At 41.7% G+C, this 24,601-nt stretch overlaps 1 protein-coding gene across 1 annotated transcript in view; it reads left to right on the forward strand.

Annotated features, from left to right (window-relative positions):
- The window catches only part of LOC134530938 (alkylated DNA repair protein alkB homolog 8), a 34,527-nt gene extending 10,315 nt beyond the window's left edge, over window positions 1-24,212 (forward strand). The window contains exons 5-9 of the mRNA XM_063366261.1: window positions 523-682; window positions 5,348-5,591; window positions 13,193-13,348; window positions 14,627-14,776; window positions 23,316-24,212. Of these exons, the coding sequence (XP_063222331.1) occupies window positions 523-682; window positions 5,348-5,591; window positions 13,193-13,348; window positions 14,627-14,776; window positions 23,316-23,744 (1,139 nt within the window). The 3' untranslated portion in view covers window positions 23,745-24,212. The remainder of the gene's footprint in view (window positions 1-522; window positions 683-5,347; window positions 5,592-13,192; window positions 13,349-14,626; window positions 14,777-23,315) is intronic.
- Window positions 24,213-24,601: the final 389 nt, after the last annotated feature.

The following is a 24,601-nucleotide window of genomic DNA, read 5'->3' on the forward strand; positions in this document are numbered from 1 at the left end:
TTTACCTGCACCACTAACAAAAAGTAAATAACTAAATAAAAAATTTTTCTTGCCATCACTTATGCACCAAAAATTTGACAGCCATTAATGCATGCAATTTTTTTTTTTTTTAATTGGCAGGTTTTAGAGAACCTTGTTTAGTTCAAATTTAACATTCAGCTGGAAAAATCACTATGCATTAATAAATTTTCAAAATTTCACATATAGATTTAGTAAACAAAGGCTTAAAGAATACACAATTACCACTAGTCTATCTTATGAAAACAAACATTCTGGCACTCTTTTTTTTCAAATGCCCAAGATGCAATACAAATAGAAAATCTTTCTAATCGGAAAGTCAGTTGCATCCACCATATATGTCGCACTGACATCACACTGTGTCTAATATGATTGGTTAAAAAATTATTTGCATCCAAGGCATCATGCCCGTCACGCAATTGTTATTCCAGCAAAGAGTTTTACAATGAGGAACTTGGCAACAAGATTGGTAGGGAATGCAGATGCTAATGGCGAATGTTGCAGGAATACCTCAGCACGTAGACACGCACAGTGCATTTGAGGACCCGATCATGTCGCTGTCTCTCGGTGCATCTGTGGTGATGGACTTCAAGCATCTGGATGGACGGCACGCAGCAGTGGTCCTGCCTCGTCGCTCTTTGCTGGTGATGTCGGGAGAAGCCAGGTACAGCTGAAGCAGTTTCTGAGTAATTACTCCTTACACAAAATACAGTATTTATACCAACTTGGTTTCAATTTTTCAAAATATCCGAGAATAGTACCCTGTTTTATCGTATAATCGTAGCACATTTTATACTAAAATCAAGTTTGAAAAGTAGAGGTGCTACTGTATTATGAGGAAAACATTTTTTTTTTGTTAAGTAAAGTTATTCATAAAATCAAAAATCATTTATGCCAAACAATTTATATTAATAAGTCATGCAACAAAAACCTTTCTTCAACTTTAAATAGAAACAAAATGCGAATGCGAGCTTGAACTAACGCGTAACTATCGTCGTAGTTCACACTTACCATGAAAGTGTGCGTGTTACAGGCAGTTGGTGAGATATCAATATCGATATTCGACTAGGGTGTGCTAGCTCTATACGGGAAGCAACATATTCAAACATGAATGATGCCAACTAGTGCTGGCTACATTTTTATAAGTAGTACACCGTGGCGACACAGACGAACAGATAGGGTATGTTCTTTACAAGAAAATTTACACATCAGACAACTTTGTATTTCCATTAATTAAATAAGTAAGTGGTAATGTCCGAATAAATATTAGATTTCTACTTTAAATACATCGTTTTATACGGAAAAAATATGTACACAAAGCGACCAGAATTTAATAGTGGGACCAAAAACATCATGCGACATTTACACGATAGGTTTTTTTTTAATTCAAATTTTGATGCCCTAAAATATTGGTGTGACAATTACAGTAGAACCCTGTTATAATGTTCCTGCATATAATGTTTTCCTGCTTATAATGTCATATTTTTAAAGTCCCAATACAGGAAAGCTTCACTATAAAGAACATGAAGGGACCAAAAAATAGTTGAGTTTGTTATACTGAAGTTCTTTATACTGAAACATAAGCATTGTTATAAATATGTATACCGATAAACACATGAAACACCTTAAGTGTACTAAGGTTCAGTATCTCAGTCATTAGTCTATGGCCGCTTGAAGAACCTGTTCACATACTCTCTGCTGATGCTTTGTCTATGGTCAGGAGACATGTTGTAGGCAGAGCTGCCAACCTCAAATCACACCCATCAGTAATGATAATTATATGAAAAAAGTAGGTACGCGTAAATCATACACGATAAACTTTTCCTGAGGAATTATGACACACACAAGATAAAACAAGGACAATAGTATGCAAAAAAAATTAAAAATATAGGCCTATGTATATGAATACAATGAAAATTAATGAATCGAAGAAAAAAAAAACTATTTGAACAATACAATCATCTGAATATGTAAGAAATGTCAATAATTTTACAGGAAAGTTTCAACCTTCAATTCAAAGTATTCAAAGTTATACTTTTGAACAACTGTCTTTTTATTTGCTGCTTTTATCCTGGTTGGATAAGAACTGTCTTATAAACAAACAACAGAAGACAAACAAAAGAACTTGTAAACAATAACTCTGCGTTCGTTACTTTCGTTTCTTCAGATGTAGCGAAAAAACTACGATATGGATTTATTGCTCGTCATGACTATAAAATGATCCGCATGTTTCTTTGATTCAATATGCCGTCTACAGTCATCCCTTCCACCATGTGCAATCGAAAAGTCACACGTGCATACATTACAAAACGTGTGGTGTTCCAAAACATTTGAAGATGACAAGCATGGCCATTCTTTTGAATAGTTAGGTTTTAGGTCGAAAGTTTTGAAGAATTGCGTTCCTTTTTTTCTCCCCCAGATACACTTTTGTTCTGTCACACGCTTCATTTCTACAACCGGCACTGAAGAACACAACACTATTCAAAAACGTAAAAAAATTCACGTCTGTAGACACGACAAAAACACTATGATGAAAAAAATGACTTTCAAAAAATTAATTAAAACAACACAGGTGACAGGTTAGCCAAAGTACCGTACAAAAATTATCGTGATGTAAGTAGCCAACAAACGAAAAGTCCGAGAATATGTACTAGTTATATCGTAATACCATCCCATTATTATTTCAAAACACGAGAATTAATCTACTTATTTCGACAGTACATGCTACATGCGGGGTCATACTAGTTCCGTTATTTGCGCAAACACGTGATGTATTCGAACTGCGTTCACGAAACAGCGCAGCAGAAACGGAATTTTTTCCGTTACCTTGCAGCACAAAGCCTTGTTTCCGTAATAAACCAGCGATGTTCCATTATTCGTTGTTAAATCTGTAATAATTACAGAAAATCCGTAATGGTCGGCAGCTCTGTGTAGGTTATGTTTTTGTTTACGTACACGCTGTTACGTTTGAATAAGAAAATTAAAAATAAAGTACAAGTTTTTGGATGGTAATTTTTTTCAAAATTTGCCTCAAGTTTGTTTGTTCAAGTGAATATTTTTGTTTCAGGAAGAAACAGACCGTCGTAAAATTCGTTAAGATGAAATAAAATTCAAGGTTATTATATACGTTTTTGGCGGGACCAAACAATGAGTTCGGTTAAGTGAAGTGTTCGTTTAACTGAAGTTCGTTGTACTGGTGCTTTCCTGTATTTCCCCCATAAGGACAATGTATTTATTTCCTGCATATAACGTTCATAAATAGTGTAATTTCCTGCTTATAATGTTTGCATTCTAACATTCAATAAATGGGGGAAATGTTTTAAAACCAAATTATTCCAACACTTACGATAAAAAGTTTTCTTTATATATGTTTACGTTTACAATCACTGCCATACAATACATGAAGTTTGTTAAAATACAATTTTATGCAATATACTGAAGGTACACAATGTTCATAGTTACGTGTCAGGTGGCACCCTTAGTCAACTCTTCTCTTCCTTGCCATTCCAGTGGGTATTCAGATGCACGTACATAGTCCTACGATATTTAAGTTGCCAACCATTGAGCGAGGGCATAACTAAAAGTGTTTTCTATTGCTTACAAATAATTTTTCTTTCATTCATACGTAGGAATCCCAAAATTAAACATTTTCAGGTGGCGAAGGAGTAGACGTTCTCACTCTTAATGTTGTCATCATGAATCGTGAGACAATTTTACAAAATATGTGGCAGTGTATCTTTAAAGACAAACAAAATTTAACCAGGGAACAAGACGAAGTTGAAAAATTGTTGGCTTGTTTCAGAAAATTCATGTATCAAGTATACTATCTTTGGTTTCAGCATTAAAGTTGTTTACATAGCTTGGTGAGTCCATTGGTACAAAGCTCGAACATTGTTAAGTACTAAATTGAGATTTCCTGCCTATAACATTTTCCTGCTTATAATGTTTTTTTCTTGTGCTCCCTTGAAAAACATTATAACAGGGTTCTACTGTATGCGATAAAACACAATACATATTTGAAAAGCACAGAAAAGTTCCCATTGCAATTTTAACCTAAGTTACAAGTAATCGTCCATGCTGAGAACAACATAGAAGAGATGTTGTTTGAAACTTTCTAAAATATCACGTAATGAAGAATCTTGAATTTAACTTGCTTAGATTGCATATAACTTTATTGAAATGTGTTCCGTGAAACTTAAGCCCAACTTTATTGGCATTATAGCATGGACTTCATTATCGTATTTACTTGCAGAAGGGTTGCCCCAGTGTATGGATCACATTTAATTTTGGGCAAAAAAAATTGTAGAATTTTCACCCACAAAGAGTACAAAGTAAAGGAATACTATGTTTTATACCCATGTTTACCTTCCCTTATATTTTTTTTACCCATCCCCTTCCGAAAGAGTGAAAATATGGCATGCTATTCCTTGTCAATTTTTTTTGTCTGTTCCTTCAGTATAAACAAGCATGCCCTTTACAGCAGTTTTGTTATGAATGAAACAATGTTTGTGTCACAAAAACCTGTCGAGGTAGACATGTGATGATTGTATACATTGCCAGTTCACAGACATTTCCAACGATGAGACACCCTCTCACACAAACGTATGCACACGTCCATCCCCTCTTTCTAGCTTTCTGGATGGTTTACATATTTTTAGTTTTCTCCCCTTGCCAAGCATCAGCACGGCGGCAGACAGCCACGTCACTTACCGGCGGCAGTTGGGTAGCCGCCTCACAGGCCCAACAGCGTAGTTCATAATCAATACTTTACACACACTTCTGAGATATCTTAATTTAACAACTTAGTGTTACCTGTTACATATTTATTAAAAACCAACACACACAGGCTAGTTATTTAAGGACATAGTCAACCTAAACAATGCAATGTTAATTATTTTATGTACCCAATTTGAAAATGGGTAGCACTACATGTTATTAAACAAAAATTCTTTATAAAATGTGCAACCCATACATGGGTAAATATGGTACTTTTACCTTTTTGTAAGTTGTGCAATTACTAGATAGTATTTTTTTCAGTTGTTTTCTTTAAATAAAATTACCACCTAAAATTAATGTGAATTCTGTCAAACAGATGCATATGAAGTTATGAATATTATATACCTATTTAAAAATATTTTCATTGCTTCTTTGATATGAATGCTATAAAACAGATGAAAGTTATTTTTCGTATAAACAAAAATACAGAAGAAAACTGCAGTAGCATTCCAGTGACAGTTGAACATGTATGTAAAATTTGTAAATTGTTTTGAGGAAAATTAAAATTTGCTGCTGTAAGCAAGACATCTGGATGAGCCTGGCGAGTGTACAGGTTAGCTTGGAGCCACGGCATCACGGCCCGCAAGACGGACGTGATGCCTTCTGCCGGCGGCGGCCTGGTGGTCCAGGATCGGAGCGCTCGCACATCGTTCACGTTCCGCCGCGTCAGGCACGGAGAGTGTCGCTGCGAGCACCGCGACCGGTGTGACTCGCACCAGCGACGCTCGACTGCCGCCTTGGAGGCTGCGGGCACAGACGAGATGGCAGCCGGCTTGGAGTCCCAGCACGTCCACGAGGTGGCGTGATCTTTCAGCTTCACATTCAGGCTTCATTTATACCCTGTTTTATCGCACAATCGTTGCACGCCCATAATTGTCGCACCCATATTTTAGGGCGTCAAAATATGAATTTAAAAAAACTTGCGTAAATGTCGCATGATGTTTTTGGTCCTGCTATTATATTCCGAGTGCTTTGTGTATATATATTTGCCGTATAAAACAATGTATTTTAAAGTAGGAATCTAATTTTTATTCGGACATTAGCACTTACTTATTTAATTAACGGAAATACGAAGTTGTCTGATGTGTAAATTTTCTTGTAAAGACGTTTTTAAACATTATAACCTTTATCTGTTCGTCTGCCTCGCCGCGGTGTACCGCTTATAAAAATGTAGCCAGCGCTATTCTCCGTTCACTCTTAGCTGAGTTTTGAAATAAACAAACACCGTCGTATCACTACGCCGCGTCAGCAAGTGATAGGCTGAATTCATCTTGCGCGCCAAGCACTAGTTGCAACACACACACTTCAGTACAGTTGGTGCTAATAAAATAACGGAGAAGTAATATAACAGGAAGCACCATAGCATTTTGTTCAGTGTAGGTGGTTCATTTGCAAAGAAAAAACTATGCCCTTTATGACTAATAGCCTTCTTCACAAAATCATCACAAGTTTTGATAACAGGATACTCACGTTTCCTTTTCTTCCCGGGAGATGTTAATGTCCCAGTGTCCTGTAATTCTTTCCTTGCACGAAGCACACTGCTCTTAGAAACGCCCGTAAATTCCGCAGTTAAACTCGCAATATCGTTCACACGACAATCCGGATATTTGTCTGAAAATGTTTTAAAAACATTCAACACAATAGTTTTCTTTGCACTTTTCAAAGGCTTTCCTGTTCTCTGCTTTACAAAACTCGGTCTGACGTTGGCCATAACAAACCGTGCGCGCGCTAATCCGAAATACAACTGTTGCGCCGGGCATCAACTGTACACTGTACACACTGCTTCTGCTAACATAATTATTGTAAGTAAATACTTGCTGACACATTAAACTGTTTTGGATATTAATGGTGAAACGCTATAATGCTATATAACAACAATTGTTATAAAAAAAGGCAGTGTAACAATACTTACAAATTGTATGTAACCAAGGGACTATTTCTTGCGCACGAATAATGTGCGCGGCGGCCGGAAGGCAATGAAAATGTTTGTTTACAAGAGGCTTTGTTTATTCCAAAACTCAGGTAAGAGTGAACGGTGAATAGTTGGCATCATTTATGTTTGGTTATGTTGCTTCCCGTATAGAGCGTGCACACGTAGTCAAATATCAATATTTCGACGATTCATGCAACACACGCTCTCTGTCAAGTGCCGAGTTTACTACATTTGATAGCCCGCACTCTTTCGTGGTAAGTGTGTACTACGACGATAGTTAAGCGTTAGTTCACGTCACAGATTCAAGTGGCTTGCGTTCGGGTCACAGATATTGTTTTTCTATTTAATGTTGAAGAAAGGTTTTTGTTGCATGACTTATTCGTTATTAATATAAATAGTTTGTTGTGCTCTTGTATACTCCGCTTTTTTTTTTAATAAATGTACTTTCGATGAATGGGTTTTGTTTATATAAATAACTTTACCTAACAAAAATTGTTTTTTTTTCGCATAAACGTTTCACCCCTACTTTTCAAACTTGATTTTAGTGTAAAATGTGCGACGATTATGCGATTAAACACAGTAATTGGCCCGCTACAAAATCCATTAAACGATTAAAGTTTAGGAGCCAGCAATAAAAAAATACTTTTGTGGGCAGTTATATTTTCAGATTTTATTTTAACATTAAAGTATTAAACTGTACCTACATAGAAACTTGGTACAATTTCAGTAATTATCTTTAACTTTATGCTAATCAAATACGGTCCAGGTTTCTTGGACCTAGTCATTTATATACAATGAGACTTTGAAACGACAATATTGGCTGATTTTTTCAAAACCCTTGCTTAATTATAACTGTACCTGGGCAGAAGTTAGTCGCCAGCAAGGGAAACTATGATTTATACCAGTGCAAGCAAAAAAAATGGTAGTGTTAACTACTTACCCACGCTACTAAACATGTACAAAAATTACCTCATAAAGTTCTTATATCTGTCCAATACTTGAGGATGTTGCTAGCACATTTTCTGACCCGACTACAGGTTGAAAGAATTTGATGATGATGATGATGATGATGATTAGCTCATAGCTTATATATATATATATATATAACATTTCTGAAGAAATTAACAAATTATAACAGTAAACAATACCATGAACACTATACCCAAATAAAAAAACATAATACCCAGTAGGCTAAAATTGATTCTGAGTTTGAATTCAGATTCAAAGCTTTCTGCATATTCTTTAGTCCGTCTTTCACTGTAGCTGGGTCAATCTGATTTTGAACTGCATGGTGTGCATTTTCAATGATGTTAATAATGTTCCCCTAGCTTTAGTGATGTTATTGTGAGGCTTGGTTCAATTAGAAGATTTAATTAGTAACAGAGAGTTTCATTGTCACTTTTTTTATTCACACATTTTAATACAGTTGCATGACATTATAGGTATTTTTAATTTAAGTTTACATTTGTCTTTCATTATTAGCTAATTATCTTCCTTAGGTGTTGAATTATGTTGGTTGTGCTTAATAGTTATTCTGAATTTGTGGTTTATATGCTAAATCAGTGTATATGTATTATTAAAGTCACAAAAAAGTAACAAACTTAAGGACAGGACATGAACACCATGAAAAGTATGGAAGTCACAAAAATAATTTGCATTTTGTTTTTTGATTGTGACTTCAATTTGTATATGTTTGTGCATTAAATATAAATATGTAGTTGGATAATGTCCACTGAAATTGTCCACTGAAATTACGTAGAAATTTTCTCTGAAAGGTTTTAGGTTTCTACCATAAGAAATGCCACATTCCTGCTAATAGTAGATCTGTTTCCAAATATTTTTAATTTAGTAATATATAGTAGAATCCTGTTGTAACATTTTTAAAGTGGGCGTAACAGGGTTCCCAACGATAGGGAAAACAGGGAAAATTCAGGGAAATTGAAATGGGTCAAAAACACAGGGAAAACTTAGGGAAATTTGTTGTGCGGCAATCACAGTGTGTGTATATATATTTATATATTGATTAATACATGTATCACAAGCATATTTTTTCTTAAAAACAAAATCGGAAAGTTGGGGTGCGGGTCGTACATGTAAATCAAAGTAATAGATAAGCCACGAGTCCCGGGAAAGTTTGGTTCACCATACAGCTGTGACGTGCCGAATTTCATGGTAGCCGGCCCCGGACCGTGCCGAGCTGCGCCAAGCCAGTTGTAGAAAACGGCGGCACCGTAGTTCGTATACGTTTGGCCGTTTGTGTCATAACTTTGAAGTATCCAGTATGCTGGAAACTTTTTGAAGATTGTTTAGTGAACATATTTTCATTTATTTAGATGTATTTTTTCAAAAGTGCTGCAGCTGTGGTGGTGTTTTTGTATCACTGTAATTTGTGTTGTTGGTAGTATTATGGTATCATGACGAGATTTTTGCCTATCAAACACAACAAAAACACCGCTAAAATAGTTACACATTGTGTTATTCTGAGTCAAGAGTTCTACAGAAGCAGTTAAATATATTTGAAATTTTTTAGTCAATTGTGAGAAGTGTTTTTTTTCCCAGAAGAAATCAACGGCGGTCCTCTTATTATTTTCTCATTAGAAATATAGGTTACGTTCACGGGTGTGTGCTAGCTCAGTTTCCTTAATAATTATTGTGCAATGAAAACACGGTGAAACTTGTGAGACTAAGCGATTCAGTATCGAATGTGTTTTGCTACTCTACATTAGGCCTAGGCCTATTCTTGATAGTCTGAGTGGATAATTGTGTGACATTCACGATGTCTAAATTCAATCTTGCTTGGCTAGATGGATCACTGTTTCCTGACTGGAAAAAGTGGCTACGTCGTGTTGAGGGTGATGAAAATAGTGCAAAGTGTATTTTGTGTAAAAAGGTATTTTCTTTGAGTAGTATGGGTAGGCAGTCTGTGAAGAGCCATCAAGAAGGGAAATTTCAAAAACAGTTGGTTACTGCGAGCAGTATTTCTGCATCTATGTCAGCATACTTAACAAAGCCTTTAAATCACCAAGAAACGAAGGGATCAATTATTTCAAGAGTTTCCACAGCACCAAATTCTGAATTAGCATCCAGCACACCAGCATCCTGTTCATTGTTAACTGGATCATCATCATCATTCAGTGCTCTGAAAGAGGCATCTTCAGGCATGGTAAATAAAATACATATTCAGGGAGACAGTAATGTCAGAAAGGCAGAAATATTGTGGGCATTACATGTTGTTATGAAAAAAGACAGTTTTAATAGCCAACAAGGAATAAGCAATTTGTTTGCTAAAATGTTTCCATATAGTTCCATTGCACAAGAAATGTAGCTTAGTAGTACCAAGACTGCATACTTAGTTACTTGCCCCATATTTTTTCCACAAACTTACAGATGAAATCAGATCCACAAAATACATTGTTGCATGCTTTGATGAATCCTTCAATAGGGTATAAAAGGTACAACAAATGTACATAGCTGTACGTATATGGGACGTCAACAAAAATCAAGTAATGACCAGGTACTGGAATTTTTCATTTTTAGGCCATTCTACAGCTGATGATCTCTTAAAAGGGTTTCAACAGGGACTAAAGGATGTGGAACTATCCAAAATTATACAAGTATCCATGGATGGGCCGAATGTCAATTGGTTGTTCATGAAAAAATTGAATGCAAATACTAAGGTGTGCGAAGAAGATCCAGATATATTAGACCTGGGATCTTGTGGTCTCCATGTTGTTCATGGTGCCTTTCAAATGGGTTTTAGAAAGACCGGGTGGGATGTTGTTCAATTTTTAAGGGCCATATATTCTGTGTTCAAAGACTCACCTGCTCGACGATCAGACTTCAGACAAGTTACAAGTTGCAGTGTTCTTCCGATCAAATTTTGTGATTGTCGGTGGTTGGAAAATGTCCCAGTGTGTGAGAGAGCAATACAAATTTTTCCTCACTTGAAAAAATGTTTTAAGACCAGTAAATTACCTGCTACATATTTTGTTGAGAAAGTGAAGGATTGTTTGAGGGATCCTTTGTTGCTAGCTAAGCTGAGTTTTTTTTCCTGACAATGGCTTCTTCACTTGAACCATTTTTAAAGAAGTTCCAAACATTAAAACCAATGTTACCATTTCTGCATAAGGAATTGGAGGACTTGCTAAGAGAGTTGCTGGGACATTTCATTAAGATGGAAATTTTGAAAGCCAAGACAACTGCATATCAGCTTATTAGTATTAATTTGGACGATGTAAGTTTGGGACTTCTACTCGCAAAGTTGAAAATTGGATTTGCTGCAATACATGATTTAGGTGTGGTTGATGTAAAATAACTTCAGAAACAAAGGTTCCTAACAGAATGCAAAACATGCATGGTTCAGATTGCCAAGAAACTTGAACGTAGCCCAATAAAATACAAAATGGTTAAAGCTGCTTCTTGTTTGGACCCTAGAAAATTGTTGGACAAACAGGAAGAGTGTAGGACAAGCATGGATACATGTTTGCAAATTCTTATGTCTGCTCTTCAATCTGATAGAGCTAGTGTTCAGTTTACCAAATTTGTTACTAATATCAATTCTGACAAACTTGCATCATTTCATTTACACAATAACAGATTGGACACTTTTTTTGCAGATATGTTGATTGGAGAAGAACAGTTTAAAGATAAATGGCTTGCAGTGAAAATTATATTAATTCTCTCACATGGTAATGCTTTTGTGGAATCTGGATTCTCCATCAATAAGGAGATGCTTGTTGAAAATCTCCATGAGGAATCTTTGATTGGCCTGCGACGAGTTTGGGATGGAGTTAGTAATGCTGGTGGTGAAAATTGTATTCAAGTATATCAGGAAATGATAAAATATGCCAGAGGAGCAGCTTCAAGGTACAAAGGTGCCCTGGAGTAAAAATGTCAAAATGAAGACGAGGACAAAAAGTTGGACAGATATTGTAAGAAAGAAAGAAAACGCAAGACTGTAGGAATTCAAGAGCTGCTAAATAAAAAACTGGAAATAGAGAAACAAAAAGAGCATTTAGAGATGAAAATTAAAAAAATTAAGAAAAATATTTATTGGGCTTAAAGAATAACCAGTACATATTTGTAATATTTTGTGAATGTACATTGAATATGCAAGATACCTAAACATTTTTTTCCTATGCAGCAGAAGTGGTATAACATTAGGCCTATGTATGTCTAAATGTTCACAGCAATTTAGCAGGTAATAAAATAGCTGATAATACCCTTATGTTTGTAGCATAGGTATGCCTGTATATTATGTAAAATTGTTCTTATTGTGATTAGTTTATTTCATTATTTTTTTTAATTTAGCACAGGGAAAATATATTATAGGACAGGGAAAACTCAGGGAAATTTACAGAAACAAGTTGGTGGGAACCCTGCGTAAGGAAAAAAAAACAAAAACATTATAAGCAGGAAATATCAATTTAGCATTTGTCTGTGTTTTAACTTTTTACCAATGGACTCATTAAGCTTAGTAAACAAATTTAATATTAAAACCACTGATGGGTACAATCGATGCTCGAATTTTCTTAACCAAGCCAACAATTTTAACTTGGTCATGCTTCCAGCTTCTATTTTATTTGTCTTTAAAGATACACTGCCATATTTCTGTAAAATTGTCTCAGGATTTGTGACGACGACGTTTAGGGAAGAAATGCTGGTTTCCAATTCCTTCACCTCTTGAAAATGTATAATTTTGGGATTCCTACCTACAAGTGAAATATGTAAATTAAACTCTTTATCAGCAATGAAATTTTTTTTTGTCACTGCGAAATAGTTGGCAAACTAAAATGTTGTTTGACTTCGAACGTATATCTGAAAACACGCTAAAATGATAAGAAAAAGGATTTTCTTCAAGACAAGGATGCGAACAGACACGTAACTACGAACGTTATGTACCTTCAGTATATTGAATACACAGCAGAAACCAGCACTAACGTGTAGCACAAGTGTTCTGGCACACTTACTTTTTTTTTTTTGCATACAATCCTATTTGAATAATCTACATCTATAATATAACAGTGTTTGTGGGGGGAAAAAAATGTATTTAAAGTGTAAAGTTAATCTTTTAATGCATGTATATTAAACTTCAGAAATGGGATAAGTGCTTGAATAGTAATGTTTTCAAAACTTTTTTTTTGTGGCATTTATTGAATTTTAGAAAGCAAATGTTACAAGCAGGAAATACACCATTCAGGGAAACATTACATGCAGGAAATAAATACATTGTTTTCATGGGAAAAAAGTTGGTACTTTAAAAATATGATGTTAAAAGCAGGATAATATATAATATTATAACACGGTTCTACTGTTATTTAAAACAGACCCTGTGATATAAAAAAGGTTTTAAGAAAATTTAATTTTACGTGAAAAAGTTTTTGAAGTTGGTTCGTCTGGTATTAGTAGTAGACACAATCTCAATGAGAATGTGCACGTTGTGCGAACGCTGAATGGTGTGCTCAGGTATACGAGAAGATAGCAGACCACTTCAGCGAGACACGCCACAAGCCATGGCCCAACGTGCTGGCCTTCGTCCAGGCCTTGCCCCCTGGCGCAGTGCTTCTAGACGTGGGCTGCGGCAATGCCAAGTATTTTGCTCGCAACACCAAAGTCTTCCAAGTACGTTAGGTACTGCTGCACTGTCATGTGTGCCTGGGAGTTTCACTGTCCACATGTGTTCATTTCGAGAGCTTTGCTTATCAGTCGTGCAACTTTTCACATTGGGTTGACTTTTATCTGTTCATCATATCATTCCTATCACAATATCAGTACGGATATTTTGAGTAGCTTTTTTCTAACATTAAAGTAAAATTGTTTTTGAGGATCATGCCCTTTTCATTAGTCCTGTGTGAATTCATTTCTTTTTTATGCGAAGCAAATTTCAAATTGAATGTTTCAAATATTCACGAAGTTGAATAAAATTGTGAATATTGTTTTTTGACAAAGCTGTATTACACAAAACTAGATAACTAAAAAAAATATTGTTTAACATTTGTAATGTTTGATTTCATTAAGTATTTGAGCTCTGTGTATAACATCAGTTAATAAAAGCTATGAAATAACCATGCATAATATTAATGCGGAGCATTCATAAATGCAAATGGAGTGCCACCTTTTGATTTCTTAAGTAAACAACTTTATTCAAGCAAAACATATACAACACACAAAAAAAACTAAATATTTTCATGAGAGAATATTAGATTTCCAATGTTTTAAAGCTTTGCAACAAATGTGAAGCTTCATATCAGCAAATGGAAAGCTTTGCATCACTACTGAAGCTTCAAATAAAGTGAATAACAAATTTCCTGGCGAAGTTAAATAGAATATTATAAAGAGCTTTGATTGATTCGCTTAGTTTTAACTTCGCTCTGGCCTCCTTTTCATTTTCATTTTTGTATAAGTTGTACAACCCAAGACAGCATAGTTTTGCGCAAAATGTTGCAGTTAGCTTAGTTTAATAACATATAGGCCTAATTTAAGAATAATTTTCTTTTCTGTTCATTTTCATTCATTTCCGTTGTTTCAGGGTGCTTCATTGCGAATAGAGTACTAAAAAGGAAAAACCTATTTGTAGTTTGACTAAACCTTGATAGGAAATACTACAAATTAATAAATTATGCTTGTTATAAGGTATCAACGTTTATGTACCCAATAACAAAAACAGTGTATATAATAGCTAAATATTGTTATAAACTAATTATTGGCAGAAAACACTGACCTACAGAAGTCCAAGCTTCTGGGAATTTTACAAATCTGTGCTCCACAGATTTTAGTGCTAAACACCGTGTGTATGTACTAACATATTCATTGTCAAACAGTGATTCAGAAGACATCACATTGGCAGGTGTTACTGTGTCTATGCTCTGCGCTGGGCAAACCACGTGTTGTGTTTGGCAGGTTGGTTGCGACACGAGCACGGGACTCGCCAGGGTGTGCAGGGAGCGTGGCTTCGAGGTGCTGACTGCCAACTGCCTGCAACTGCCCTTCCGGTCTGGCTTCGCGGACTGCTGCATCAGCATTGCCGTCATCCACCACCTTGCCTCCCAGGTGCGCTTCGCACTAACTAGTCGTGCCTCCGCTAGCCTGCTCTAACATGGCTTTGTGGGGGCGCTCACAAGCATTTGGTACATTCATCGGGCACAGTGCTGCCAACTTTCACTGCATACAGCATTATAGGTTACGCCAAGTGAAAAGATGCTAGCCATGTTACTAAAATTTAAATAAGATGTTATGTATGTATATATATTAGGGATGGGTGCTTCGATTACACCGATTCTACTTGGAATTGGAACTCTTGATTCTCACGCTCTAAGGAGGAACTGTACCATGAAAGAAATGGTATCATATTTAAAATGGTAGGTTGTAAGAACTGTCAATAATTTGGATGTAAAATAGATTCACATAAATTGATTCTTACTACAGTTTTATATTTTCCAGCCAGTAAGTTGACAATGTTTACACAACTCGCCTAACATTAATATACAAAATGTGTGGTAAATTATTTTAAGGTTAGATCACAGTTCAGTATAACAGATAACTAGAGGCACTGGAAAATAGCGTTTATAATGGCTGTTTGTAGCATTTATATTTTGCCATATAGCATTTATATAGCTTTAATTTTAATAGACTAGAAAATTCTTACGTGATTCAATTATTCATTATTCAATATTTTCAAAACAGTTTTGAAAATTTTCTATATACACAATTCACGATGGTATAGCTGTCCATATAATATAAAATTGCCCCTTAATAACATGTAACATAAATGTTTAAATATCACATTTGTAAAGTACCTACATCAATTAACACTGAGAATAAAAATTTGCGACTGAGATGTTTAAATATCAATGCAAAAAACAGTCAATGTTGTTCAAGTAACAAACATAAGTGCCAAAAATCACTTTCACAAAGCCGAATATCAAAAACATATGCCACTAACAAAAATTAAAAGACAGCTATGAGCATGTTTCAACAGTCTTTTCAGTCATGCTGGTTCTTCGATCAGTGACAATTAAATTATATTTGCTAAAAATACCGTTCAGCATCAACACTGGTTAATAACCTTAATTTTATTGTGAATAGCAGCGCAATATTTTAGTTTCGCAGATTACCGTTTGCTTTTCGGGTTAGGAAATCACTAGGTACGTTCAACAAATGAGCAACAAAAGCATGGAGAAACATTGCTGCCATATATTTTTTTCCCCCATTAAAGTGCTAACGAATTTGACTGAAGTAAGAGTTTCGTAATTTTTTTTGTAGTTGCCACATATAAGCTGCGTGTGTTGTAAACTTAAATTAATGCATTTTTATATTTTAGTTGTTGTCATTTAACAGTAAATAATTTGATTGTTTGTGTTAATATCACACATGCACGCACGCACACGTTGGCAAACATGGCCGCTTCAATGTTTTCACTTTCTTTCCCGTGAAAATATTCATGCACGTAAATAAACGTCTCTCTCTAATCGTTTACATTTGTGTGGGTCGTACGTTACGTTTGCCGTTAACTAAGTTTGACAAGGTCGGGGGATTCGGTAGTATTTATAACGTACTTTTAGTGGGCGCCACCGTGTCTAGGGGGCACGGACCCGGCGAGAAGACTCTGTCTCAGGCGTGACGTAGCCCGTGTGGCGGCGTGACTCGTTTCCCCCTTTCGCAATTACCTTAACCACGCAGTGGGATCTCAGGGCGCCCCACACGCCGACAAACAACACTCGAAGCACGCAAACACAATGGCTCTATGAAAACGCCTTCCTCGGAGAGCCGGAACGGAGCGTCTCTCTCCAGCTGGCGACGGGAAGCGACTGCGCGAGCAATAATGGCCGCAGAGGTAGCGGGGAGAAGAGGGGGGGGGTGTTTGGTGCCAAGCGCCCTGAACAGTTACCCTGTCTCCCGTCGTGCCGCGGACGTGGTTAGTGATTTAAATGCATAAAAAATACAATAAATTTTAATATAAAACATATGGCACTTGGGGAACAAAACAAAAGATTTGCACAGTATTATTATATCTTGGGGAGCAAAGCACTGATTCTACAGCGCCCTCTTGCGGCGGCGCGCTATTTAAAACTTGTCAGCCGGGAGGATTAACAGGAGGGGAGGGAGGTGGTGGCACATCGGGCTCAGATGGGCGTAGCCCTGGACGACGTCAATTGCCCCCTCCTAAAGTAGGCCGATGTGATGACATCTCCCGACCTTGAGTGGGCGTGGCATTGTTTACCTCGCGCTCCCTGTGGCAATGTTTACATTTCGCCAGCTGAGCAGCAGCTCCGTGCCCTTGGATGTCTCCTGGGTCGTAGGTTGTACCTTGGAGCGGGCTCGGGTGCTTCTCTCTCTCCTTCACCTGCCTCGGATTCTGCGGGTTCTTCCACAAAGACCCTAAAGTCTGAGTCCTCTATGGAATAGTGGAATGGCCACATCATCTCATGGCTGTTCGGCGACTCTGGTCGTTCGTCCGCTTCGTCTGGCGTCCATATCAGAGGCAAGGGCATACCGTCTCCTCTCGTCGACAGTTGGTCTGTTTCCGCGAACCCGCGGAAGGGAGTGTCCTCTCCGTCTGTCTCTGTGAACAGCTGTCTTGTCAGGCCCGTTCTGCGTGGGGCTGGAACCGGCGACTCCACTTCCACTCCTGGAAACCCCTGGAATCCTGCGCCCTCGTTCTCCATAGGGGTTGATGTCGCAGCATTGGCGTGATGTTGGTCCTCGGTAACTGTGGGGGTCACGGGTTCGCTTCCCTCTCCCTCAGGGCCTCCTTCCCCGCCTCCGTGCGCGATTCGTACATCATCCCGATGGTACTTCGCGGCACGACCACTCGGAAGTGTGACTACGACCGCGGTGGGGCCTGGTATGCGCAACACTGCTATGGGGCCGATCCACTTGGGTGCAAGCCCCGCACAGAAGTTTTTGTTTCCAGCTGAGAGTGGATGTAGACGCGCGTACACCATCTGCCCAGGTGTCAGTGGCGGCGGTGGTCGTGTGGTGACGGGTGTGTGTTGCGCCTGGTAGGCCGCCTGCCTGCGACGAGCCTCTTCATGCGTCATAGCGATGTTCCGCCCGCGCTCCTCTGGAGTCTCCTCCCTGTCCTCCGCGCATCTCTCTTGCACCCGGTACTGGCCGGGCAGGGGTAGGTTACGTCCTTGCACGAGTGTGGCTGGAGATTCGCCGGTAACTGTGTTCACACGGCGCCGCAGGCAATAAGTGATTTCCGGGATGTGCGTGTCCCACAGGGTGTGGTCTTCAGCCAGCCGGAGTCTCAGCTGCGCCTTTATCTCCTGGTTGCGCCTCTCGGTGGGGTTAGCGCGGGGGTGGTACAACGGCGTGGTATGTGTCGTGACTCGCCACGCCTCGCATAGCTCCCTCCACTTCCGTCCCGAGAACTGTGACGCGTTATCCGTCAACACAACGCGTGGGTAGCCCCAGCGCGGGAAAAATTCTGTGTCCATGGTGCGTGCAATGGTGCCAGCGCGGCAGTTTGACAGCGGAAAGGCCTCGACCCAGCGCGTGAAGCAATCCGTCACAACCAACAGGAATCTCTTCCCGCGTGCTGACCTTGGGTACGGCCCCATCAAATCCAGAGCGACCGTGTGAAATGGCTCGGATGGTCGCCGGGGTCTTTGTTGTTCTCGCCCATCGGCTCGCCGCGCCTTTCGCCGTTGGCAGTGTCGGCATCCTCGCACGCCGTCCCTCACATACTTGTTAACCCCGGGCCAAAAGAAGAGGTCTCGTACTGCACGTACAGTCTGATCCGTACCCGGGTGTCCGGCTAGTCTGTTCACATGTAACATTGTGAATATTTCGCGTCGCGTCACTGCGGGTGCAAATGTCCGCCATGGTTGTTGAGTGCCTGCGGTGCGTGCCTGTAACAATCCCTCGAGCACACGATACCCCTCGCACGCCGCCTCCCCGCACTGACGTATTAGCCCTTGCGTGTGTTCGTCTCTGCGTTGTGCCGCGCGCACGAATGCGTCTAGATCGTCTAGTTCCGCCCCAGGCGGTAGGGTGGGGGTATTGTTTACGTCTGTGATCGCACACAGCGCCGCCGCCTGACTAAGTGTGTGTGGCCTAGGTGTCGGTGTGCCGCTCGTGGGTGGGAGGAGCTCGTCCCAGTCCGCGTCGTCCCGCGCCTCTACCGTGTCGTCTGGGTTACGCGAAAGCTCGTCGGCCAGCTCGTTCTGTTTGCCAGCGACGTGTTCCACAGTAAAGTCGAGTGCTTGCAGGACCATAGCCCACCGCGTCAATTTTGACCGCCGCCCCTGCATAGTGGCAAGCCATTTCAGGCACTGGCTGTCTGTCCGCAGTATGAAATGCTGGCCCTCTAGGTGTGGCCTGTACCTCCTCAGGGCCCACACCACACCCAAACACTCCCTCTCATTCACACTGTAGCGTTGCTCTACTGCCCCGAACTTGGCGCTCGCGTACTCAATTATGCGAGGCTCGCCAGCATCTCCAAGCTGTAACAATATGGCTCCTGTTCCCTGTTGGCTTGCGTCCGTTTGTACAATTATCTGCTTCCCTGGATCTAGTCGGGCCAGCAAGTGACATTGCCGGAAACGCTGTTTCAATTCCTCGAAAGCTGCTTGCATTTCCGTGGTCCACCGGTAGGACTTTTTTGGTGACAGCTGTTCGGTCAGTGGTGCGGCGATGACAGAGAACTCTGGTATGAACGCACGTAGCCAATTGGCCAGTCCGATGAACCGTTGCAGCTGCTTACGAGTGTTTGGGATAGGCTTGTTTACAATGACAGACAGTTGTTGTGACGTTGGCCGATTCCCCTCCGCATTCACGACCAGGCCCAAAAAATCTAGTTCCGTTGTACCTACGTGACATTTCTCGGGGTTACATGTAAGCCCGTGGGCGGCTAGTCGCTCTAGGATCAACGCGAGGTGGTGCGCGTGTTCGTTCCATGTCTGTGACCAAATGATAATGTCATCAAGATATGCGGCCGCGAACTTGCCCGCGTTGTCCCCTAATACACGCGTCATCATGTTCTGGAACGTGGCGGGTGCATCCTGCAATCCAAAGGGCATTGCGCAAAACTGAAACCGTCTGCCGTCCGGAGTCGTAAAAGCGGTTTTAGGGCGGTCCTCTGGGCGTATGGGTACTTGCCAGTAACCCGCTTTTAGATCTAACGAGGAAAAAATCTTTGCATTACCCAACCCTGCGATTGTATCTGCGATGTTCAACAGTGGAGGTGGTGCGTTTACTGTTACCTTGTTAATTGGTTTAAAATTAACGCAGAAACGTAAAGTGCCATCTTTTTTTTCCGCTAGCACGACCTGGAAGTTGTATGGGCTCTCGCTGGGCTCGATAATGCCATCTCGCAACATTTCCCTCACTTGATTCAGGATGGTCTGTTTCCCCGTGTGCCCGTAGCTGCCAGGAGGGATGAACATAGGGGTGTGGGGGTGAGTAGGAATAGAGTGCTCTGCGACCGTCGTACGTCTCAGCGGATCGGCAGTCGCGAACACGTCACTGCGGGGTACAATTACACTCTGGATAGCTGCCTGGTGCTCACGGGGCACCCCATGCTTGAAAGTAGCGAGACTGACCTGGTGTTTGGTTGGTGGCGGTGAGCGTCCGAGGCCATACACTGTACGGCGGCCCTGGTTGCCGACATGTACGCACCCATCGCGTACCTCGATCATGGCACCTTGGTCGTACAGCCACGGATGTCCCAGGATAACGTCGTCTCGGAGGTCGTCGACCACCAACGCCGTGGTGCTCGAACGTTGGTCGCGCACGTCCACGTGCAGCGTTACGACGCCCCTGGTGTGGCAGGCGTTCCCAGTGGTCGCCAGCTGGAGTTGGCCCGGCCAGGCCTCGAAGGGCGTCCCTTCGGTGAACTGCGATGACACACAGTTGTGGCTGGCGGCGGTGTCAATGAGGGCACTGACTGCCCGCCCGTTGACCACGATTGGGATGCGGAGTAGCACGCACTCCTCCACGCTCACGTGCCCCAGGCTTGGTCCAGCTGTTGTTGTTGTGATAGCCGGTTGCGCGGGGGTGGCGGGCCGTGTTAGCGCGTCGCCCCCGGCTGCCCGTTTCCCGACGGATCGTTCCGTTGGGCTGCTGGTCGATATCGGTTGCGCACTGGGCAGTCCTCATGCCAGTGGAAGGTGCCACTCGGGCACGAATGGCATTGCGGTGGCGGCCCCACGCCAATCTCGCGTCTACGCCACGCCGGTGGCGGGCGTTCCTGCCGACTGTTGTTGGCGGATGGGAAGTACGGCACCACAGCCGTTGCGTCAGCGGCTGTCACGGTCTCTGCTCGTACTGTCGATTTGGATGACCGTACCGACTTCAGGTCATACTCAACGGCGCGCGCGTGTTGCGTGAACTCCTCGGCCGTCTGGCGGGTTGCATGTCGTAGATGCGGGCGTAGCTCCGGACGCATCAGCTCGACGATGCGCTCCAACAATCCCTCCGGGCCGCTCGCCGGGAACAGCCGTCTATGTAGCCGGAGCTTCTTGACAATGAACGCCTCCGCCGATTCATTCAGACTCTGTTCCAGACAGTACAACTCCGTCCTGACCTTCATCTCCGCTTTCACGTCCGCGAACCGCGCCTCGAATCGCCGTGTGAACTCCGACCAGGGCATGTCGAATTCACTGACGATGCTCCACCACGTCTTCGCCTCCCCTCTTAGCGCGCCTCCCACGCGCTCTGCCCACTCCACGTCCGGCACGCCGTACCGATTCAGTCTCTCATGACACACTCGCACGAACTTCCCCGGGTCGTCACACGTCCGTCCAGAAAATTCGGGCAGCTCGATGTGACCCACAGGCGTAGGTCGCGCGCACGCATTTGTTGGCTCGACATAGACTCGCGTCCCCGTGGCGAACGCCGCCCCGCGTGTTGCGAACTTCACCTCCCGACATTCGGTGCAGTCGTACCAACTGTCGCGTGAAGAAGCCTGCTCGGTCTGGTCCATACACAGCACATGTTTGAAGGCCCGGCAGTTTTGGCACCAAGCGTCCTTGCCCGCCTCTCCAGTACAGGTTGCCACAGTACACTTCAAACGTTCTATCCCGACTGAATTCAGTCGCCCCGCAAAACCGTCCAGGCGTGGTTCGCAGCGTTCCAGACACATGCACGTGTCCATCCACGAGGCCCCCGTGACGCCCCCCACGTGCCTCGGACGTGCGCACGTGACGCAATACATACTGTTTATATTAAACACGAGCTCTGGTTTAATTAAGCCCACTCCAGCTGCCGGTCGTCTATCGTCTGCCATGCTCGCATTAGTTCAACTCACATAAGCACTGCAACAAAATTACCGCTCCCGGGATGCGGAATGCCTCTGCTGCGCCTGGATTCCTGGAAGCGCGCTAGTGGTCACTGGATAGGTCGCGATGGAGTACCGTTAGGCGCGCTGCACGGACAATGGCTGCTCGGCTCCGACGGAGTACCGTTAGGCGCGCTGCACGGACAATGGCTGCTCGGCTCCGTGCACTCCGGTTAACAATCGCACAACTCCCGCGCATCCGGTCTTGGTGGTTAAGGCAGCTTTTTGTCACGCCCCACGCTCTTGGGAGCCAATTGACAAGGTCGGGGGATTCGGTAGTATTTATAACGTACTTTTAGTGGGCGCCACCGTGTCTAGGGGGCACGGACCCGGCGAGAAGACTCTGTCTCAGGCGTGACGTAGCCCGTGTGGCGGCGTGACTCGTTTCCCCCTTTCGCAATTACCTTAACCACGCAGTGGGATCTCAGGGCGCCCCACACGCCGACAAACAACACTCGAAGCACGCAAACACAATGGCTCTATGAAAACGCCTTCCTCGGAGAGCCGGAACGGAGCGTCTCTCTCCAGCTGGCGACGGGAAGCGACTGCGCTAGCAATAATGGCCGCAGAGGTAGCGGGGAGAAGAGGGGGGGGGTGTTTGGTGCCAAGCGCCCTGAACAGTTACCCTGTCTCCCGTCGTGCCGCGGACGTGGTTAGTGATTTAAATGCATAAAAAATACAATAAATTTTAATATAAAACATATGGCACTTGGGGAACAAAACAAAAGATTTGCACAGTATTATTATATCTTGGGGAGCAAAGCACTGATTCTACAGCGCCCTATGCGGCGGCGCGCTATTTAAAACACGTCAGCCGGGAGGATTAACAGGAGGGGAGGGAGGTGGTGGCACATCGGGCTCAGATGGGCGTAGCCCTGGACGACGTCAAGTTTCCGCGCGAGCCTATGCTTATTTAAATTGTGTTTTGTGTTATTTACAAGATTCATAGATCGTGTTGATTGTTTACATGGCTCGCCATCGTCACCGTTTATTAGGTAATCTTCAAACACGATAAGAAGATGTATAAAATAAAGAATCTTCTTCATTGTATGAGGTTAGGCCGTTAATAATAAGAAATGGTTTATTTAAAAATATTAGGTAAACCTAAAATATACTGGAAATTTTAATATTACTTGAAATTTTAATAATTACTTCTAAAAACGGGATTGTAGCGTTCATTCGTCGGTAAACCATTTTGTCGCTTTTATTCGCACTTATATCGTTTTTACGATTTTCCAGTGCCTCTAAGTATACGTGCAAGTGTAACAGTGTGTTGTTGCCTAGCGGGGCCTGGTGTGCTTGCAGGCTCGTAGGCTGAGAGCAGTGCGGGAGATGGTGCGTGTCCTGCGTCCGGGCGGCAGGGCGCTGCTCTACGTTTGGTCCAAGGACCAGCAGAGGGGGATGCAGAGGTCTGCGTACCTGAAGCAAGCTAGCTGTGTCGGTGACGTGGAGACTAAGACCGTGAAAGACGAGACTCCGCGCGACGCGCTACTCCCCCTGCCCGTGCACACCAACAGGACGCAGTTCAAACATCAGGATGTGTTTGTCCCGTGGATCATGAAACCGTCTGGCACCACTTGCGTGCAGACACCGCCCACATTTTACAGATACTATCATGTCTTCGAAGAAGGAGAGCTGGAACAACTATGTAGCCTCGTGTCTAACTGCACGGTCACCAGCAGCTACTATGATCAAGGGAACTGGTGTGTCATTTTACAAAAAACACCTGCGTGACATTACCCGATAGTGTGCAGTCAAACATTTTTCGAGTGATTGTGGCCTGTAGCATGGACATCTTTATAGTAGGTCTGAGCATTGAAGATGTCATGTATCGAACAGTTCAGGGGCTTATGAAACAGCAGGAGATAAGGCGTTCATGGACATGCAAAGTACAAGACATACCATAAACATGAATATGTGTAAGTTTGAAGTTCCTATTATCAATATATATCTTGTAAATAAATTGTAGGATGAAAAACTTCGCCAATTTTAAAAAGCTTCCAATGTTTTTTAAACTGGCCCAAAAATTATTTAAATGTTTATGGTGCAATTTTTATATATATATAAAAAAATTGCAGTGACAAGAAAAAATGGCAACATTTACCCCTAAAAAATGTATCAGGCTACATTCACTTTAAATAGTTTTCCAGCAAATGACTTGCATACAAATTTTTTAATAAATAATGTTACTCTTTTACCCAATACATGATTTCTTTGTTTTTACCTCATTTTTATTTGTAAAAAAAAATGGTGTTGCTGATTTTATTTTTATAAATTGTGTTTATTTATGAAAGTGATGAAATATTAAAAATTTAAGACTTCAAAAAATATTTCCTAGTGTGTTTTCAGCAAGGACTAACTAGTACATTGATTAGTATATGATTCTGCCACCATTCATCAAGGCCCTGCAGGTGAGAAAAAAGTAAAGATAAAAACAAAACTGAATGACTGGTCATGATAGTCCCAAAAATCCAAAATTAAGCAGTAACTGTGATGGAATTCATGAAACTTATGTTTTCGACAGCCTCTTTCTAGTTTTTTTTTTTCCTTGATGCCTCACGTCAGTTTATAATTGCACATGCACTTTATAG

Source organism: Bacillus rossius, chromosome 3 (assembly GCF_032445375.1).
Source record: "Bacillus rossius redtenbacheri isolate Brsri chromosome 3, Brsri_v3, whole genome shotgun sequence".
In the NCBI taxonomy this organism is placed as follows: Eukaryota; Metazoa; Arthropoda; class Insecta; order Phasmatodea; family Bacillidae; genus Bacillus; species Bacillus rossius.